At 38.7% G+C, this 22,557-nt stretch overlaps 1 protein-coding gene and 1 long non-coding RNA gene across 3 annotated transcripts; one reads left to right on the top strand and one right to left on the bottom strand.

Moving 5' to 3' along the window:
* Nucleotides 1–403: 403 nt before the first annotated feature.
* LOC148183867 (uncharacterized) lies at nucleotides 404–12,918 on the bottom strand. Of its 2 annotated transcripts, none has more exons than XR_015773122.1 (4): nucleotides 12,735–12,918; nucleotides 12,017–12,116; nucleotides 2,672–3,041; nucleotides 404–2,119 (listed from the first exon to the last, which is right to left on the bottom strand). It is a non-coding gene; the product is annotated as an uncharacterized LOC148183867 (long non-coding RNA). The 2 variants fall into 2 exon arrangements; XR_015773121.1 differs by having other exon boundaries at nucleotides 2,672–3,018.
* A 196-nt stretch (nucleotides 12,919–13,114) lies between these two features.
* Nucleotides 13,115–18,576, top strand: C8H2orf69 (chromosome 8 C2orf69 homolog). Its single transcript, XM_005519918.3, has 2 exons — nucleotides 13,115–13,417; nucleotides 15,110–18,576. The coding sequence occupies exons 1-2, from the start codon at nucleotides 13,115–13,117 to the stop codon at nucleotides 15,947–15,949; spliced, it is 1,143 nt and encodes a 380-aa protein (XP_005519975.2). The 3' UTR covers nucleotides 15,950–18,576.
* Nucleotides 18,577–22,557: the final 3,981 nt, after the last annotated feature.

Below are 22,557 nucleotides of genomic sequence, written 5' to 3'. Positions count from 1 at the left end.
TTCACTCACTTCATCCCAAGTTGTCAAAAAGCACATATCAGCCTTTGTTCATCTGTGTTAACTTGTTAACTATTAAACACATGGAGATGAAAACCATGAAGTACATGAAGCTGCATAATATTGTTCAAGGAAGTGCTCTTCTAAAAAGCATGATTCCACTAAGAGGTTTATTTGTCCTGAGAAGATTATATTTGCCTCAATGGATTTTGAATTCTGAAGTAAAACTTAGATTCCATAACTCAGATCCATTTTACAACCCCAGCTTTCCAATTTTTCAGATACTTGTTCACAGATCAGTTGTGGAGCAAACATATCATACTATATGAGAAGTGCCTGAGTTACCAGACAATAGAGTAATATTTGGAAATCCGGCTCCTCAATTAATGCTAGTTAAGCACGCAAGATGACTCCTGAACTATAAAATTCTTGGTCTACAATTTTGTCATGAAACCCACATTTTTTGTGGCTTGTTCCACAGTGGCTATCCAAGTTTACAGTGGAAAATATGAGTAATGGCTACATTTAAACAAACGGACTTCAGGAAAAATACTTGTGTCAGATCTGACAAAACAAGAGCAAACTGCAAGCCAAAATCAGGTTAGTAAACATGTCTCTTACTTTAGGCTTTATATGGTTCTTATTGCAAAAAAACAGACAAGTAAAAAAATAAAATTGAGTTAATACCTGTGGAACAACAGAAGAATTGTTGTAGAAACAATACTGAAGCAGGAAATATTAACTGTTAAATGGTAAGGAATTGTAGTGCCCCACATGAGGTACAGCGTCACAGAGATCAGTATGAGTGGCCTCAAGAATTCTGTGCCTGTGCTGTGACGTGCATGAACTTTGCCAGACACCGAGTTATGTTGGGATGTTTGCTACATGGCTGTTACGAGGACTAGTTCCACTTGATGTTTGTCTGCTGAATGCTTGCTAAAAAGTAGCTGCAAAAAGGATGTGTTTAATATCAAAATAAACATAACAAGTACACAAAAGTAGGTTAAACATTCACAACCAAAAGAAACTGAAGTAATCAATAGCAGGATTGCTAAAAAGCAGAACAGGTACTCAGAGGAAAAGTCAGCAGAATTCCCAGCCATGCTGCAAATTGTGGTTTTGTACTACTGGAATTGGTACCTACAAATTCAATGAGTCTGAAGTTGGCTGGAGGTGAAAACATAGGAATCTTTAACAGTATTTCAATAGAAAATGTAATTTGGGTCATTGTATCCTTGCTAATACAGCATCCAGTTCACCTGACTAACTGTAATCCCTCTCTGGTTTAGAGGGCTACTAAACACAGGATTATTTATAACAGTTTTTTTTTCAGCAGTACACTCAAGAACATCTCCTGCAATGGGTAAATGACAGCAACAAAGCATAGAGTCCCTAAAGCAAAACTATATTCTTGAATGCAATTCTAGGCAAATGAGATTCTTTTGAAAGTATCTCAGGTCATATGGGGCCTACTTTCACAGATATTCATCCAGAATTCAAAGCTTAATTTTTAGACAGCAACTTGAATTTGCGGTGCAGCAGAGAATCCAGCACTGCTACATAAACTGTAACTAACAAAGGTTCAAAAACATCTTCAAAAAGCATGGATTTAAGGCACAGACCGACAATCTTTCATCCCACAAAGTAAATCATCAACGGAGCTTATTTAAAGAAAGTGTAATACATGATCTTCTGCTTTAGACACTTAGAAGAAATACTGAATTTATTACAAATCTCTTATAAGAACTCTTCCTGGCCACTGACCCTAATTCCAAGACATGAAACCAGTTATGATTAGTAAAGGCATTCTATTCCTGGCAAGAACAAAAAAATCCTTTTAATATACATACATTTCCATTTTGTTAATTTGCAGTGATGTCCATTTCCTCCTGAAGTATAAGCACCAATAAGAAATCCAAACATTTTCTTTCAGATTTAGCTTTCTACCTTTTTCATCTACCCCATTCCTCTTCCTCTCAGAAAAAAAAAAAGCAAACCAGAAAACTCTGAAGAGGTAGGTTACTTACAAGAAGAAAGCTCATTGTAGGAAAAATATGTACCCAGTAATTCAGTTCTGTTGACTGCCTCAGACACTGGTGAGAGCACCATTCTGTAGACTGATCTGGAAAGAATGATTAAAAAAGAGGGACACAGTCAGGAATTTAAATGCTCTTGACTACTGACACACTTTGCTAATCTATCTTGAGAAGGTCACTTAACTTCATTGTGTGAATTTCCAAAAGGATATATTCATTTTATCCATCTTTAAATAAGATTTTCATCTCAGATCTTCAAAGCCATTCCAAAAAGGACTACACTTTCATTTGTTACTAAAGCCAAGAGATTGTCAGGTGGGGGCAGGTAAATTGTGATATTCTGTAGCAATATGTGACACCATTCCCTAATTAAACCATTGGAATAAAACACAGTAATTAACATGAAATCATTCTAGATTCACACTGTTCATTTGTGCTTCCACGAACACAGCAATTTAGGACTATTTATGTTCATACACTTCACAATTCAATACAGGAAAGCTTTCAATGCCAAGATTTAAAATCCATATGCTTAAGACACATGATTATACATATATGCATCTTATAAAGTGAGATGGAAATTGCCTTCCCTTTTGCAAAATTACCTAGTGCCTTTCATTAAGGCACACAAAGCTTACAGTCCTTCAGAGTGATTCCAGCTAGTGCCATCCAAGCAGTCTTCTTTCCATGGGGCCAAGTCTTCAAAGCACACCTCCGCTGACTGAGGACAGACACATGGGAGGTATTTTCAAGAACGTAGTATTAAAAATATTCAGTCTTCATGCAAAGTCAGCATATTAATCTTAAAATTTTTCATGCCACACATTTGTTCAGTTTTCACACTGTGGGCAAAAAGTCTTCCACAGGTCCTTCACACCACCTGTCCTGCTGCCTTGGATAGCACTTGCTATCTCCTCTTCGTGAAGCCAGTTCCTCAGCATCCATAGCCATATTGCACCTCATACATATGAGCTGGCTCCAATATCTGTAATCATTAGAAAAGCAGATCTGTAAGAACAAAAATCATCATCAGTTACACATTTTCTTGCATCTTTATTAAAAAAAAAAAATGAAGAGAAGTTCCTAGCTTTTCCAAACCTATCCTGTTGGCAACCCATCTGACTTTAAAAGTTTCCGGACTGACTGCATCCACTTGCCCCATTAGTATTTATGTTCAGTTTTTATTACTTTCTCAAAGTTCCTTGTCTCCAGGTGACTTCTTAATCACAAATATTCAATATGTACATGCTTAATTTCTTTTACTTTGTTACTTTTCCTGTTCCTTTATTGCACTGTGCTAAAAATGAAGGTCTTTTGCATATACAAAGGTCTTTATTGAAAACAGACAAGACATACTTCATTAGTCCCCTTTTATCCACCCACATCAGATTCATTGTCCATCTTACAAAGTAACACCTAAATAATAATTCCTGTTCCAAAGATGGGCCTCTTGGCTTTCCTGTTGAGTGTTCCGCATGAAAGAGCAAGAAAAATGAGCTGATTTCAGAAAGACTAAACTTTCCACTGCTCAAAAATGGAGCCTGAGAGATATCTACACAAATTTCTTTCAGCAGCAAGTAATGACTGGCATATACTTTTCTTCAGGCAAGAAAAATAAAATTGATGTATCAGTGTGTTTTAGAATGATCAAAACTGAATATCCATGTTCAAGAGTCTAGCTTAAAAACTTTGAAATACAATTAATTAACACTTCTCTCTCTAAGTCACCATTGCCTGTTGCTCAAGAAAAAGATATTAAAGTTCAGTCTGCTGGACTCGACTTCACATTGCAGGAAAAAAAGCAACTATTCCTATGGCTTTGGGACAACACATTTAACAAAACTTTCCTAGCTGCACACAAAATGAAAACATCTTGCTTGTAACATTCCTTTTAGCAATAGCAAAAAAAGCATTTTAACAAGAGTCTCCAGATTATAATCAAGTTTCTAACTGAAAGAATAAATGCTGACTCCCATTTATATGAAAAAGGGGGGTAATTCAACCAATTCTAAATGTTCTGCTGTTCACTACAACTACATCAAATTCATATTCTTAGTTAAAGAGATAAAAAAATAATTAAAATATTTTCAACTGTTTACAATATTAATCCAAAGCAAAATACTAGTACATTAGAAGACCAAATTTTAAAATGACAGAAAAAGTGGAGTTATATAGATCCAAAGCATACACTGAAGTTTTAATTTGTACAGTGGTACAATTTGCAAATACTCGGAACCTCAGGTGACAGCATTCCTGATTTGACACAATTCTATTGATAAAGGCCTGTGGTTCTGCGTGGCATGTAATCCTTCCTAGGTTTAGCTGACATTACTTTTGCTCTGAGCAGTGGTTTGATCAGAATCCTTGTTGGAGGTTCTCTAAGCATGCCCTGGTACTTAACTCTTACTAAACCCAATTCTATTATTATTCTATGAATGACATATGGCCAAGATCTACAACAGAACCTCTTGTGTAACTTTTCTTACAGAATATAAAGATTTTGTGTTTCTATTGCTTTGCAAAGAATAAATGTCTTTATATGAAAGTTCACTTATGCTGACATTCAGCACCTCCCACAACTTACAAAATGGAAGAAGGAAAAATTATTATGTTATTCTAGTGATCCATCATAGACTAATGAATCACAACAATCTTTTTTAATAACTGACCAGCAATACAAAGCCTGAATGACCTATGTACATTTTTCAAGTTTTAAAGCTTATCACTAGAAATGTGCCTAAAAATGCCAGGAGGAGAGTCCTATTGTGACAGACAAATGTAATCCATGTTCCAGAGGGCTGATGATCAACCCATTTGCCTGTTCATGAAAAACATAAGTTGTTATATTCCAGATTGACACAATTCTGATCTCTGCTCTAATGCTTGGCCTACTCACTCTTAATAAATCTCACAGAGAAACCCAAAAACAGTCTGCAAATCAAATTATTTTAGTTCGGCATTCAGTACTAAAGTCCTACTAATTTCCTTATGGATAAAGTAAACACAAAACTTCAGACTTTCCTGGAAATCCTGCCATTTAAAAATAGGGAAATAGGACAAACCCCCCCACACCACTGCAAACCATCCAGCTGGTAATCCTGATAGCTACAGACTACAGTTAACTGATAGTGATGTAAACTCCTTATGCCAGCTTGCTTAAGCACAGAAGCACAAATGCACATAATTAAGATCTGATGTTTGCTTTTTCCTCCAAACACAAATGCAGTATTTGTGTTTGAGCACTGGCAGTAACAACTGTGAACTATGCTATTAATGTCTAATTTAAAAATGCTTGTGGCAGAATCCTGTCTAGAGGAACAAAAATAAAATGTATTCAGACAAAGCAACAGTGAAAAGTGCATTAAGAAAATTAAAAACAGTGATTACAGAAGAAAATCATGTATTGTCCTCTCAGAAAGTTATTTATGTATCACATTTTTTAAATGGATCCAAACACTGCCATTCTCAATAAAAGCTAAATTTCTGAGAGGATGCATTTTTAAAGTATATGCAAATCCTTGTTTTATTAAAAGGGAGAAATACAGTTCAGTACACTTCTTGTTTATTTTCCTCAATTTTTGAGGAATTTTCCTAAATGTCTAAATTTTTGTATTTATTTTTTTATGTTTATGGTTAAATAAATTGGTACTAAACAGTCCAGGAATCTAGATGCATTTATGGCTTCATTTATTAACTCAGGTTTAAGAATTTATATCTTAAAATAATGCATTGCAGAACTGAGGCTTCTTCAGTTCAACAAGGGACACAATGAAAACAGCTTAAAGAAGCATATCATACTAAACTGAGGCATCCATTTACTAGACAGTCTACCAGAATGATCTCTGGCTCTAAATCAGTATCTGAAGGTGTATCCTTTCACTGAGGATGCATGGATTTCAGCTGTCTGTTGCAAGTGGCTGTAGTAGGATTATAGAAAATGTTCTCTTGCCTGTTCTATTGAAGTGTTCCGTAGTGATTGCTAATGCTGTATAAAATCAGTCCTACAACTTAGTCTTTTTTGTGAGACATGCACACAGAAATGCTCTGGTGATTATTGTTCTGAACTTTTAAGGCCATATAATGCTGAACACAACCAGAGTCTTTGGAAAACCATGATCCAGGTAGGCAGAAAAACATCCACCCTGTTACTGTCTCACTGTGTGGGTGTTTTTGGCAGCCACTTCTGCCAAAGCATCCTGCCAAAATTTGTCAATTCATGTGTCTTGGTTTGAAAGGACAGGTGTCTGCTGAGGAAGGCAGGAACCTCTCTTGAATGGAAAAATGCAAATAAAACAGCCCCACCCTCCAATTTTTATAATCTTAAAATCAAGGGTCTCTCAGGTAAAGATATGGGAATAGGAATAACAGTTCTTTAATAAGAAAATTTAAATAAAAATACAGTAGTACAAAAAACCCCACTAACAGAATACAACCTGACACCCTATTGGTCAGGGTGTTGGTAGCAATCAGATTAAATGGTGGCTGCAGTCCTCCTGGAGTGACAGACATTGTTCTGTTGAAGCAATGATCCTGTAGCAGGGTGTAGTTTTCCTCCAAAGGTCCAGTGGTGGTATAGATGGGTCTGGTCTTCCTCTGGGAATCCAGTGGACAAAGGCTGACTGTGATGTTCTAAATCGCAGATTATATCCAGGTAGGAATGCTTGGCTCCTCCCCCTGGGTGGAGCATCTCACACTGGGATGATATTATCAGACACGAAGTGAGACTCAATGACCCATTAACAGAAGAGATTCCCCTTGAGGGAGGATGGGTCATGGAAGGGATGAAGAACATTGCCCCACCTGGTTTTAACAGATGGTAATAGAATACATACTCTTGGTTACATCTTGCATTGCAACCCAAGACATCATGTTGCTATCAGTCACATTGCTTCCACTGGTAGATTAAACAAAAACAAGTTTTCCCAAGGTGGCACCAAATAAATCTTGATAAAGTTGGAAGGGACATCCTGAGACATCTAGACTAAGTCACCTTCTGATAGCAGGTTCACTTTGGGCAGATGGCTCAGGACATCTGAATATCTCCAAGTATGGAGACCCGGCTCAGTGTTTCATCACATTTACAGGAAAGAAATATTTCCTTATATGAAATATAGCTTCTTCTACATCAGATAAGTGGGAAATAAGACTCATCCTCTAATCACAGAAGTTCCTTTTGGGACAAGAGTTAAAAATTCTTTAGGAGCATAAAAAAATTTGATATGTTCTTAACATATCAAACAGAGCTTCTTTAATTAAAACAGATTGTTATGGGCATCATCTGGAGATGTACTTACCACTGCTACTTGACTACTTTTGTGCTTTAGAGGACGTTAAAATTTGAGATTTCTAGTATTCAGCAACAAGCAAAAACTTCAAATCTCCATATTGCATGAGCATGTGCATAATTTTCTGCCTGCACTTAAAAACGAGCCTTTTGATAAAGCCAAACAGAAGCAGGTGCTTAAATACTTTGACTAATAATAATTTAAACTAGAGACACCTTTCTTACAGCCTTATATGTATTATATGTGCTAAAATCTTCAAAGTCTATCTGCAAATAAAAGGGATATTCCTCATCCACATGAAGCACTGACTGTGACAGGATTATTTGCGTTAAGAGCAACAAAGAACTGCCTTATACTGTAAAGTAACAAACATTGCCTGTTACATACTTTCCTTTGTCATTACATATAAGAGAATATAACTGACAGCTGAAGAATCTGTATCCACTGGATACGGCTAAGTCTGTCCCTTATTTCATATAAACAAATTCTAGTTGATTTTTTTTTTTTTTTAGATTAGCATCTCATAAACAAATGAGCTAGCACAGAGTCCTGACCTTATGCAGTGCCCATCCTTAGAAAATACTGTTCTGTGAAACAAGTAATTTCAAGTTGAGGACCTATTTGCCTACTATTTGTGTAATGTACCATGCAAGCAGCATCTCAAACCACTTTTGGAAGGAAAAACTAGAGTGGATGTGGTATAAATTCCAGAAACCCATGGTGCACAGATACTGTCTTTGGCCAAATTCTGACCTATTTTTGTGCATGAGGCAATCCAAGTTAAAAAAAGGAATGGCAGAATTAGTCTCATGCTGAATACATTGCAATATACACATCTACAAAGCCAGAATATTCTAAGGAAAAGAAGACAGAAGGGAAATTGTGATACAAGTACACACAAGCCAAAATTTCAGTGCCAGACCTCAGACTGCAGAAATGATTAGGGGGCTTAGCTTTGCCTAATTCTTTAAGCAAAAAAAAAACCCTTTTATTACACTCCTTGGGCCACTGTGCATTCTTTCAAATACCAGTTTTCCTAATTTATATTGACTTACACCAGGCAACACAGAGCTTCCTTAAGTCCTAAGTTTCTTGTACACTTAGACAAACTGCAAAGCACAGAAACTCGTCATTGAAGTATGCATTTCACAAAGAGCAGAACTACCAATTTTTTTTAGGGACTCCTGCCCTTTGCTCTTAATTTTTCTATTAAAGTAATTCCAGCCCTTTCTATCCACCATGTCTTCTGAGCACTTGAGCAGGACTGAGACCGCACATGCAGGCTCCAGCATGCAGAGCTACCACACTTCAGCCTATCACATTCAAACACACTGTACGAAAGCTGAATTCTCCCCAGCTTTCCTTCAGGAGAGGCATTCATTTGAATCATCCCAATCTATTAATTCAGCAGTTTTCCCAATCCTTCCAGATTATTTCCTCTGAAGTCCTACTTGTCATTTAAAGCAGCCAACAGAGACATTTAAAATGACTGATAGAAAGGTATTAGAAAGGTAGACAGAATCAAGATTAAACAGAACAAATTTCCACAGGGAAATAGAGGAGAGAAAAAGGTGTTTTAAACAGTACAGTAGTTCCAAATACTTTATACACTCTGATTTTTTCAGCATTAAAAAAAAACAAAATGAGATCCTATACTCTGTTTTTTAGCAGCTTCTACACACAGCTGACATAGAAGAAACATGGATTTACTTTTCATGCAGAAAAGCTTTTATTCCCACTTTCATACAACTCAGTAAATTGCCCAGAGAGTGATTTATTCTCTGCTATGATCTCCTGAATATCTTCTACCCACACAAAAGATGGATGCTGGCAGGCAGAGCTGTCAGTAGGAATTTCAGCAGAATTAAATTGTTTAGTACTTAAAATACAGCACAATAGCTGTAATTTCATTTGAACTGTTACCATTAATGAAACTACAAGCCAAGACCTAGGCGTTCATCACTGTGCAGCCACTGGGAATTTCTCTGGGCACACTTCATCACAGATGTAGGTAGCTCAGTCCTGGAAGTGTTACTATACCTGAAAGAATGACAAGCCAGGCCTGGCACTTTCTCTCAATAGTGAAAGACACAGGTGCATATCAACTGCTAAGGAGTTTCCCATCAGTATTTAACAGGTGTTTTCACAGCTATCCCGATCCTCTGCCAAAATGCAAACTAGGAATTTCAATGCATATGAGTTGAAAAATGTTTAAAAGGAGGCTAAAATATACATAATATACAGATGCAAAGATGTGTATATGTACACTGCACATTAATTGAGCAGGAAGCGTGTTTTTCTGGAGTGTGTTCTTCTGAAATATTACAGCTGCTACAAAATGAAGAGAAATTCAAATACATTAAATACTTGGCTAAAGATATCACATCAGTAGATAGTTGTTCATCACCTAGACTTTTGGTGAAGCACCAATTAAAATGCTTTAGTTTAAGTGCCATAATTAAAACAAACTACAGATTGTTCTCTCAGTCTAAGAAAATGCATACAACCTGAATTCTATTCTATGGCATTTATATATGCCCTGAATGGAAGCTCAGGACTAGCATATGTCCTTTAAAGGCAATAAAACATAGCAAATTTCATAAAAAGTGTTTTGAGTGTAACAGAGATGACTTTTGCTGAGGTACCCTTTCTACTCAGAAACTGCAGATTTGGCTGCCTCTGACAGATTAAACTAATTAACCACCCTTCAGGCATCCCCAAAGGTCTATATGGAAACTCAGACACTGAAGAGGTGAATAAGCCATTGGTTCTCTCCAGAGGAATTAGTTTTTATGTGCATATCTCTCATCACTGCTAATCAACCACGATACACATTCTTTCTGCCAAACTCCCCAAGATGTATGGGTAAACATCCACAAAGTTTGAAAAAATGCTATACACTTCACTTCCCTGTCCAGCCTACAGAAGGAGGGGAAAATCACATGCAGGACAGCCTGTATTACTGGCAGCTCAGAGGTCAGCTCATGACTGATCTGGTATATGATCTTGTATATATGTGTGTGTGTGTACATATATATATGGTATATATATGTTAGGGCTTCTGTGGGGAAAGAAGAGCAAATTGGGTAAGAGAAGCAGCTTGTAAAAAGAAAAGGTCTTTCCTTTTCCAATAATAGAGAGCATAGCAAGCAAAAAATAGAAGAATGGAGACGTGAGGCATCACAGAGAAAAGGACAAACACAAAGGCTGACAAAGGCCTCTCAAAAATGCAGTATTTTGTGCCTCCATTGGGTGATACATATAAGGATTAATACACTCAATTATTGAATCTACTTACATATTGCAGGAGCCACATGACAAAGATTGGAAGCAAACTCAGAGCAATCAGTCTCCATTAAAATTTATAGTATGTCACAGAAGATTTCTTGGATCTTCTTGAGAATAGGAATAAATTGGTGCTTTCTATTTTAAGTGGGAAAAGCAAGTCATGTACACCATTATTATGGTGTATTGTATTGTTATTTCCTAAAATCAAAAGAAAGTCCATTTCACAGTTTTGGTCATGGCATGTGTCTGAATTCTGACTAAGATATGGATTGATTTCCATGCTCTCCCCTAAGGCCCATGCAGCATTTTGGATGAAGACAAAAGCCTGTCTACAACCTTATGTGTTAGCCTTAGTTACCTGGTACCAGTTGCACCATGAACACACTATGGTTAAATAAGTATTTCAGAGCAGAAGTACCAGCATCCCCTTTGGTTACTGTAACAATCCCTGCAATGTGAATAATGCCTGTAAACCCTTCTGGGAAAACTCATCTCTCATCTGCAGAAACCACTGGAGAGAATATAGTCCACAAGAGGAGGAGAGCACTTTTATTTCTTCCACAGTACTGACAGAAATTATTCGTGTTTCTCAACAATAACTACTAAAATTAAAACTTTCTTTTGTCTGACCACTTCTCTTCAATAGATCCCTGCCTCTTTGTCTGGTATCAATAATCCTAACCGATGATAGAGCTGTGCCTGTGCAAGCAAACCTTAGCAATTAAGGTCCAAATATCCATATTTTCAGAGCACAGACATTTTTCTATATTTCTGTAGGTGTTTTCTTTTAAATTATCTGCTTCTTCCAAGAGAAGCAGAGCACTATTTTCTTCTTATGTGTGTGCATTTAGTAGATCTTATCTAGTATTTCTTCAGCACAGTACCTAATAGGGAACAGAGGCGAGGTTACATTAGCCCAGCTATTTAAGTTTTAATGTCAGCACCTGAACTGCTCAGAACTGGACTGAGAAAATCTGTCTGCATAAACTGAAATAAACAGTTGAATGAAGGAGCTAGAGATGCTTTCCTAAATAATTTTGCCTCATTAGCAGAGGCATTGTGAAAGTTTCCACTCGGATCACAGCCCTAGGGCATGCCCATAGAGAAAAATCTAGAGGACATTCTACTATTATATCTCAAAAATTCAAACCAGGAGAAAGAGGATGTGCCTGGGAAAATTCGAAAGTGAGCACCTGAATGTTTCTGGCTGGTCTGAGACGGACTTTTCAAATCGCGCCGCACAGCGCCATCTTCAGGTGACCAAAAATTGGAATTTTTTTCCCTAGTCTGAGAAAAAAAGCTACAACCATATCAAAGATAATTTTCATACAAGAAAAACCTAGTAGTGTTAAGCTTTTAAAAAAAGCTATTTTAACTACAACTGAAGAAAAACATGAATTGCTTACACACCAAACAGTGAAATCTCAAGTATGCATTTCTTCTGTGCTTCGAAGGGGACCCTCAATGACAGGGTGCAGATACACTCTATGGAAGAGCATTTGAACGAGTTCTGGAATATAAAAATTGTTGATTTATATTGATGATTGGGCTAGCATGAGCCCAAAGACATACTCAGTGTGCCAAATAGACCATGAGCACCTCATAGCTCGAACTGAACCTCCACGGCAGTCCACACAAAAACACACAGACTAGGACTTCAAAAAATAACACATTCTAAAGTATTCTGCTGGTTTCCAGCTTGCTACACTAATACCCTTAATAGCTTTTTGAATTTTTCCAACAAGAAGAAACCAGTCAATAGTTTGATTACTTCATTAAGCAATTAGCGTTCAATTAACTCTCCTTTCTTGAGTGGCTCAGTTAACAGGAGACAGGCTCGGTAGTTGGTAGTTTTCTAGGTTCGCATACAAATGTTTTTAAGTAGACCAGGAAAACAGAATAAAGGAATAAAGACGTGAAATATCAAAATTCTAGAAAAATGAACTGTGAATGCTTAAAAATAAAGGTTTTCTTTGCCGTGTGAATAAGAGTTATCACCAGTACACGTGAAAACTTTTCTTCCAATGCAGCAGAACTAGTGCAATCAAAGCCAGTACTTCAAATCTACCTTTTTATGTACTTTTTTTACTACAACCAGCACCTTCAGGAGACAAGCGAAGACTCGTACCTATCGGTTTGGAAATTAACTGCTCCACGTGGAGCGCTAGATCCCTCTAGGTGCCGCAGCTTCGACAGCCGCCCACTCCGGGCTTTTGGTGCCCCGCAGAGGAGACTTTCCCTTCCGCGGCCGCTCGTCCCCCGGCTCCCCTCAGGATTTACGGGCTCAGGCACCGCCCCGCGGGCGGCGCGAGCGCAGCGGCTCCCTCGGGGCCGCGCGCTTCCCGCCGCCGCCGTTTGAACAGCCTCGTGACGTCATCGCGGGGCGGGCACGCCTGCGACGCCCTCCGCCGGGTCCCTGGCCCGGGGGGCAGGGGGCGGGCTGGCGCACGGAGGGTGGAGCGTGGGCGGCGCGCAGGCGCGGCGCGCGGATCGCGGAGCGGCGCTCCCATGAGCCGGCGCTGCCGCTCGGCCGCCGCCGCGCTGCTGCGGGGGCTCGCCGGCCCCGCCGCGCTGTGCCTGGGCAGCGCTATGAGCCTCTGCGGGGCGCCGGCCGCTTGCGCCGCGGGGCCTGCGGGCGGCGGCGGGGGGTTCTCCGCGGCGCGGCTGGGCCCGCCGTGGCTGCGGCTGCCCGAGGTGCCGGGCGCCGAGCCGCCCCGCAGCAACGAGCTGCTGCTACTGCCGCCGCCGGCCCCCCGCGGCCCGGCCCCGTCGCCGCAGCACCACGTCGTGTACTTCCCGGGGGACGTGCAGGTACGGCGGGCGGCCGCAGGGCGGGAGCGGGGAAGCGGCGCCGGAGGAACGCGTCCCCGGAAGGGATGTGGGGGGGGGGGGCATTGCCCGGCTCCCGCCGCGGCCATCGGAGCATCTCGCTGTCCCGCACGGTCGGGCACGGGCAGCGGGAACGGGCCCTCCGGAAACCTGAGCTGGAGCGGTAGAGGAGGGGAGGAGAGTCGTCTTCACAGAATCACTTAGGTTGGAGATCGCTGCGTCCAGCCTATGACCAACACCACCGCGTCAGGCTAGACCCTGGCTCTAAGTGCCATATCCAGTCTTTTTTTTCATCACCTTCAGGAGCAGTGACTCCACCACCTCTTGGGCAATCCATTCCAATAGCTTATCACTCTTTCTGTCAAGGGTGCTTCCTAATGTCCAGCCTCAACCTCCCCTGACACCAAAACTATGTCCTCTTGTCGTCCGGGAGAAGAGACCGATCCCCATGTGGCTAAAGGGCCTTTCAGGGACCTGTAGAGAGCAATAAGGGCTCCCCCTGAGCCTGCTCTTCTGCAGGCCGAACACCTCCAGCTCCCTCAGCTGCTCAGAGGACTGGTGCTCCAGCCCCTTCACCAGCTCCATTGCCCTTCTCTGGACTCACTCCAGCCCTATAGCACTGCCTGAGGGTGACATTTGTGACAGGGATGGCAGTGTCTGAAAGTGTCAATAGACACAAGAGGATGAAACCCTGAGGTGCCCGGTTGTCCTCTCCAGGCAGAGCACCGTGTCTCTGTGCAGCTGGATGGACATCCCACACACCATCCTTTGGGAACTGGACAGGCACTAACACTTTCTCAACCTGTCCTGAAAAGGCACTCGTGGTCTCCTGAGGTGGCAAGAAATTGCAGAGACTCTGAAGTGCTGTCCCTGAGCATGTGGTCGACCTCTCTAACATAGCATGCTCTGGAGCCAGCTAATCTCAATTGTCATTACTGCTTCTCAAAAGCAGGGGTAGTTCCTTCTTCAAGGGAAAAGGCTTTCCCTTCTGTCAGGTAAAGATGCAGAATTTTATGTGTTTTTATTTTAAGGATCGGGATGGCCTACAAAGACGTGTCTGATTGTCATTCTTTCATGTGGCTTCATTATTCCTTAGTAAAATAAATGAACTGGTATTCTTTGCCCTTAAGATTTCAGACATGAAGTTCATTCATGACTTGGGGATGAATTTCTTTCCACCTATGCCCTCTGTGGATTTGAATAAAGCAATAAAAATTTCCTGCAGCTGAATGAGAGGGGTTATTTTTGTTTCTGTATAAAATCCAGAAAACTTGCTACAAAGTATTAAGTCCTTTTTTTGTTTTGTAGTAAGGTAATCAGTATTTCTGTAGATGGAGGTAATACAGTAAAGTTATGTATTCTTTGTCATACTAAGTTGAATAATATTTCAGTTTTCTTTTTGTGTGAAGTCAACAAAAACTATGAATATTTTTGGGTGCTGATTTTATTGTATTGATCTTGAGGGTACTAAAAATACGTGGTAAAAGATATTAAAGTAAGCAAATCGAAATATCCCAGTTTCTTTAATGTGTTTCTTGTTCTGCAAACCTAAAAAGTGAGAGCCTTTAATGCATATTTTTCCTTTAAAGTCCTTTCTTAAAAATATGAGTACATTGGAGCTGAATCTTTTCACAATGTAGTAATGCATCTTTTCTATTTTCTTTAATTTTTCAGAACTATCATGACATCATGTCTTGCCACCCAGAAAACTTTCAGTGGGAGCACTGGAGTTTTGAAAATGTTGCTACCATACTTGCACGCCGGTTCCCCAACAGCTTTATTTGGGTCATAAAGTGCTCTCGAATGCACCTGCACAAATTCAGTTGTTATGACAATTTTGTGATGAGTAACATGTTTGGAGCACCAGAGCACAGCACTGACTTTGGAGCTTTCAAGCATCTCCATGCTTTGCTAGTTAACGCATTCAGATTCTCTCAGAATATTCTGCTGTCCCAGAAAAGTGTGCATGGTGTCAGCAAGGATGCAAAAATAGCTGCTTGTAAATCACAGCCGCAGTCTGTTCCTGCAACAAATGGCTGCTCATCCAAAGAAAGGGAGAGAGATTGTGAATGCTCTGATAATTCTGCTGTGAACTTCATGGTACCGTTGGCTGTAGGTGCAGCGTCATTTACTTTGATTGGCTTCAGTAAAGGCTGTGTGGTTTTGAACCAGCTGCTTTACGAGCTGAAGGAAGCCAAGAAAGACAAGAATACAGATACCTTCTTAAAAAACATAAAAGCAATTTACTGGCTGGATGGTGGTCACTCAGGAGGAAGCAATACTTGGGTTACTTACCCTGAAGTGCTGAAAGAACTTGCAGAGACAGGAATTGAAGTTCATGCTCATGTTACACCATACCAGGTGTTTGACACAATGAGGTCATGGATTGGGAGAGAGCATGAGAAATTTGTACAGATACTTGAAGGATTTGGTGTGGAAATAAATGATCAACTGCATTTTGCTGATGAAGTTCCCTCCTTAGACAACCATTTCAGAGTTCATGAAGTATTTTGAGACTGTATGTATATGAACATATATATTCTTTGTAGAAAGTATGTTTGAGTATATTTGAGTATATTCTTTGTAGAAACTTTTAACACTGTGTTGTCAACTTGATTTTCAGCTTTGAGTAGATGCTTTCTAAACAGAATACTAAGTCAGTTCTGTCTTGCTCATAGATACAATATATAAATTTCTGTCACTTAAAAAAGGCATATTGGGACCCCATAACTATAACAGACGTTGTTTTTTGATTCCTGGAAAAAAAGTGTTATGAAGAACAATCCTATACTCTTTTTTTTTTTTTTTTTTTTTTGTTAAATGTGAATGTTTATTCTTAAACTGTTGGCAGAATTTTTAGTCCTGGATGTCTAGTATCACAGACTGCACTTAATGGGACTTTAAAGTACTTGATAATTTTACATATGTGGATACTTCAACTGAGTGGCTTCCAGGGCTAGAAATATTGCTCTTTGCCAATAACAGATTGAAGGTTAGTTTTTTGGCTTAAGGAAATTGATTGTAAGAAGAATCATAGTTACATATTTTGCTGAGACCTGTTTTATATGGTAATTAAATATTCCAGTTTTGTAACATTTTTCCTGTTTGAAACAAAGTCACAAATACCTTTGGAATAATAGTGCCAATGCATTTCTCTTCCTTACGTGTTCCTTGCCATTTCTGTCACTCTAAAGTTTGATTAATTAATTGTGTAGTATCTGCTAGTGAACAGCCATTTCACCTGGGGGCTTGAAAATTTGATGTAGCTATGTTAAGCAACCAAGAATGTTGATTAGGGTGTAGCTTGTTCCTTTTTCAACATACCTTGCTGTTGCTTTGCTAACTTTTGTAAGGACCAACCTTTATTATCACATCCAGCGGTGACATCCCTACCTTGGGGTTTTTCTTGGTAATTGCTGCATTGATGTTGCTCTAAACTGAGCCATAAGCACAAAATCTATTACAAGTTGCATAAAAAAAGATTCAGACTGTGTTGACTGTAGCTTTTTCAAAATGCCTCAGTTTTAAGATCTATTATCTCCTTTAAATGTATTGCAGTAGTTGCTTCTAGAGCCATCCAAAAATCTTATTTTTGGAGCCTAATTTTTCCTACAGAAAAAAAACAATCTCTAATTAAATAGAAAGACAGCCAGATTTGATACAAAAGATGTTATCTGGTTCAGACACCAAACCTGAGTGTTCTTAAGAAAGAAATACTGAAAGATAGACAATGATGGTATTAATGGAACTTTTCTACTGTTGCAAGTAACTTCCCACTTATCTACAAAGCTTAGAATCATTCTTAAAGGCAACTGCGGCTTTTAACAATGAACCAGTAACTCCAAATGGTTTTGGATTTCCTGAAGTACAGGAATACAAAAGCAAGTAAAGGAATACAGAACACCATGAAGATTACACAAACAATTGTGGCTAAGTTTTGAAAAAAGGCGTTTTATTCAACTTTGGTTCTATGTTTGATGGCTTAGTGACATCTCTGCCCTGCTGCTTGTTTCCTGTGACCCTTACACTGTGGAAGGGAAGTCCTGGGTGATCTTCCTTTTGTTGTCATCATTAAAATTTAAAAGGTTCCTTGTAGGCAACTTTTGGCAGAAATTGTGCACATCAGTGATCACTGAACAATGAGAGAAGTGTGTTGTACTCCTAAGAAAATTCTCTTAACACTCAAAATATTAAGGGTGATAGAAAGAATTATGCATACAGTGTGCACCTTACAATTTGAAAGAGAACTCTATCACTAATAATTAGATTAATACACCTAATTCATCGATATGTTCATCAAAATAAATCTATTTTAATTGAAGAAGAAAAGTGCAACATGCAAACAAACTCAAAAAAACCTGTAATTTTGTTCCATCTCCTTTTTTCTTTTAGTTTCTTGGAGTTTTCGTTCACTCCTATTTCTTGATTACCATCTTAATAGGCTTATAACAACTTTTTAATGTGTTTCATGGAACATTTTTTCCCCTTTTTGGTCCTTTTGTTAACGTTTGCAGCATATGTGAGGACTTTTTTCTGTAAAAGTATGAGTCACCTAAAGAAGTGGTTTTAATAGAAAGCCTGCAAATGGCTTGAAATGTATTTAACCATCCACTTACAAAATAAAATTTCAAAAAGTAATCCAACAAAAGCCCCAGAACATTCTATTGCTTTTGCTCCCACAGTTTCAGACTGACTTGGCTAAGCTGGGTGTGCTAACACTTGCCCAACCCAATAACTCTGCAGATCAGAGACCAATTTCTAAACAAATCTGTGCCTGCCAAAACAACAGGACTACGTTGTTGCAAGCTTTTGGAAATAGCTGTTAAAATATTGACATTGTCTTCAAAAGTTTCTGGATGGCTGTCCTATGAAAATAATACTAACCTGTTTGATGAAAGCTGCCTACAATAGCTTTAAATAGGCTCAAGTGTTGCTGCATTACTTTGAAGAATAGGCACTTTGTTGTAAAACTAATCTTGTTATGAGACCTCGTGTTGTGGGGGGAAAACTGACTGATTGTTTTTCATTCTTTAAACAGCTGTAGTACTCTGTTGGAATGTGCCTCTGTCATTCACTACAATGCATGCTAAAAATAAATTTTGCAAACTATGTAGAAAATAAACTATTTCTAATGGGTGAAACCACTTTGATGTGAGTATAAAACCATTAAACAAGGAATGTGCACTTTTGTGGACTAAGCTTTTTCAGGTGTTTGTGGAGACCTAGTTCAAAAAATCGATTTATTTGGTAACTTTTCTTCAAGAAGGCTTTGTATTTGTGCAGTCAGCATCCATAATTTTAAAACAGCTTACTGGCATCTCACAAACACAGGAAAGCTGGCATGAAGCAGCCAAGGGTGGGACATTTCTGTGTTAGGATGAAATGCATCATAGTTTGCATATGCCCATTTTTCAACATTAACTGTAAAGGCAGTTCTTAATAAGCTTAGATGTAAATGCCTAAAGTTAGGTGGCTCTCCTACTTATAGTGGTGTAATTCAAGACACGTCTGGTTTTTAATGGAGTGAGCAACATTACACAGTCCTTGGTACAACCTAGTAATGGCTGGTGTCCTTTGTATTACATGCTTGTTTCTGGTACAATAGACAAGACATTATTCAGATTTTAAGACATGCTAACATGTTCTAAACTGTGACTTCTAAATTCTTTCAAAGCAAGGCTTGATTCTGTGAAATTGTCCAGATGACTTAAATGATTTTTGTGTGAATCTAAAATGCTAGAAAGTTTGGTAAACTTCTTCCTATCTGGGGCCGATTTAATCACATCTCTGCAAATGCTGATGTCAGTAGTGGCCCCTAATTTTGGATGATTAAGGGTCCCGTCCTTAACATGTGGCTGAAAGGAGCAATTTTCTCTGTCCCCTGCACAATCACTTTTATGATAAGCTGTTCTATCTTTCTAAACAAACATCATTGCTGATAGAGATAAGTAACAGCAGTGCTATGTATTTAAATAGTCATAGAAATTATTTTAAATAAGACTGCTAAGTCAGTTCAGGAGTTAGACTGTTACAACTGTGGATATGCACAGATAAAAATGATAATGAATGAGCATGCACTCAAGATTTTTCCCCAGAGGTTCTTTTTGGGCTGTAACAGTTCATCTCTGCACATAACCAATACTTGTTGTCTTGTGCAGAATGAAATTCAAAGCACTGAGGTTAATCATATACCCATTCATTTACCTTGAATGCTTATTTTAAATTACATGGGGTCTTATCTGTTAATACAAGAAAGAATTATTAACAATGAAAATTTTGCTATGTGTGTGCTCTGTTGTGACACCTTTAGGTACATTGCAGCCTAGCAGAATCCACAAACACAAATATGTGTCTGGTGCCCTTGTGCAATACAAAGGCAGGTGACTCAAGACTGCAATCCATAAGAGAGAGCATCTTTAAATCACCTTCAAAGTTAATTCACAATCTTTTTAAATCTTATATTGAAATCTCATTTCATTTTTGTAAGGATGGTAGATTAAAAAAAAAAAGTTTAACTTCTAATGGTCATAACCTGATGAAAATTTAGACACATTTAAATATTGCAGATGGAGAAGCTAAGACCAAAGCTGGCTTTCTGTTGGTGGTGTTGATCTCTTAACTCAGTTCAGATGTAGGGTGACTGGTTTTAAGTGGAATAAAGCAACATGAAGTCATGAAGCCAGTAATGCAAAATCATATAACACCCCTGTGCATCAGACAGGCACTGCCTGTTCCAGTGCCAGACATACTGTTCCTGACTAACTTCATTCTGTTGGTATTAACAGCGTAATTCACTCCTGCTGACAAAAAAACCCACTTGCACCAGATTAGCTGTTCTACATCACCGTGGAAACCGTGGAAGACTGATTCAGGCAGTCTTTTTGAATAGTGGAGTTTGGGTTATAAGGTAGTGATGGCTTTGTTGTTTTCTGTCATTAGGACTTGATTACATGTTTCCAAGTGACACAAGAAGTGACAAATTCTACTTAGCAAATAACCAGAAAAGCACCTGGGAATAAAAAAGGGAAAAATAAATTACCTGGTTTTAATTCATGTGTATAAACACCTTATGTACTTGAAAAGGAACAGAGTGCCATTATTTCAAGGTTCAGAATAAATTTTCTTTCTTTCAGTAGGCTCTCAAAAGAACACTTTCAGTCATGATTGCTAGTTTCTTTTGTTAAACTTGGCATTTCAGAGCTGAGTTGTTTCTAAAGAAAGCACTGCTGCAAGACATAAGAAATAGTCAGGAGACAGACTAGTGCTGAAGGGCAAGACAAGGCTCTTCTGCCACAGCAGAGTTTATGCTCTGAGCAAAACTCCCAAGCCTGGGTGTCAGACAAAGCTGTTTTATCTCTTACAGACCGCGTGCTTAGCTCTTCTTTCCCATTCCCATTCATGAGAAATACACTAGGGTTTTGTGGTGGAAGTTTAAAGCAATTCATGTCTTGCTTGACAGCTGAAGTATAAATGTTTTCACAGCAGAAATTGTCCATTGCTATGATCTGTGTTATTACTGTAAGCAAGAGCTTCTGAGCATTTTTGTATGAATGCAGCACCGCACGTGGAGCTGCGTGTGTGACATGGTTGAGCAGTTCTTTTAATGGCTTCAATCTGTGACAAGGAACAGACCTGAACAGTTGGAAACCAAGTCATCTGCTCTTGTTGCTCTCAGGAATTGCCACTTAAGAGAGATTCTTGCTCCCAGAAATTCCTACATACAGAGTTCAGAATCTATCCCCACTGTAGAGTCTGATCCAAAGTAAAACAGGAAATCTTAGTGTACAGTTCTACTGCACATTAACTGTAAACTTGGGTAACTCTCTAAGAAAATGTAAAACTTCATCCATCCTTCAAATAACACCAGACTCTTTGGTTATTGAGAGATACCAACACTTAGAGAATCCCTTGCAAAAGCTACTGTCTCAGAATGTGTATCTTCAACACCTGTATCATCATCAGGTTTGGGAAGATACGTTTTGGTGAGAGGAAAAAATCGAGGGCATACAAGAATTTCTCTGAAGCTGTGAAGGAAGGTATATTGGGATCACATCAGTTGTAATTTACCTCTACTGTGGTAAAATCATTCTCTTCTTAGTCAACTCAGTCTTGTGAAAGCAACAGTATGAATGAGACAAATAGTTTCATCCTGCATATTTTAAAAACAATTACAAATGTATTTCTGATCCTTTGTGATCCAAGTCAAACCCTTTCTCAGTAGTCGTTTGACTTGACACTTAACCTAGACCCTGTGTAGCTACTGGAGAGGAAGCTGTTCTAAGTACATCAAATTGTCAGCACAAACATGACAGGCAGATTTTTAATTATATGTTTGTTTGACAAGAAAAATATTTTTACATCAATTTCTTTCATTTGAATGTTTCCACAGCAAGCACATGTAATAAAAAATGGAATTTGAAATAATTTGTCATCCTTTATATTTCATATGGCTAAGAATAAATAATACTTTCCAGGTGTTGACTTGCAATGAATTTCTATTTTAAATGCCTCAGTCACCAGATTTTTAGAGTAATTCAAGGTTTGGGGTAGGCCAAGTTTAAACTTCTGATTTCAGACATTGTCTTTATGTAAATGTCAACTCATCTTTCAGTCCTGGACAGTCTGCATCACCCAGCTCCTACAAATACACTGTTTGAAATGGCTGCTTTGAATGCTCAAGATGATCAGTGTTTATTTTTCTAATACCTGTTAACATAACTTCATCTGTTTTATTGTGGCAGGATCTCTAACAGACAAAAGTCCACAAAATGTCAGTGGCTCTAATTCTTTGTGTGATTTCAGTAATGGATTTCTAAGTGTGCCTAGTTGTAATCTTTTACTATATTATCTGAAAGTTATTCCTTTAATGCTTTCACCATTCATTCATCACTTTATTGCCTGCTTCACACCATGTTGCACAGTGGCTACAAAGCACTAAGTAACTTAATATTTTTAACACAGTAACTTCCAGATTTTTATCACTAGTCCAATTATACTCAAATTAAGAAAATACATTTTTAAATGCTTGTATTATTGTTTTGTAGCATTTCAGAAACTGTTTTAGAGAAGTTACTAAATAAAAAATTTAAGAAACTCTTTGGAAGGGAAATAAAGGCTTCATT

The sequence above is a fragment of the Pseudopodoces humilis genome, chromosome 8 (genome assembly GCF_049639895.1).
Source record: "Pseudopodoces humilis isolate 2021_Gansu_Grassland_sample_001 chromosome 8, ASM4963989v1, whole genome shotgun sequence".
NCBI classification, from domain to species: Eukaryota; Metazoa; Chordata; class Aves; order Passeriformes; family Paridae; genus Pseudopodoces; species Pseudopodoces humilis.
The sequence above is the reverse complement of the archived record's forward strand: the minus strand, read 5'-3'. Positions and strand labels throughout refer to the sequence as shown.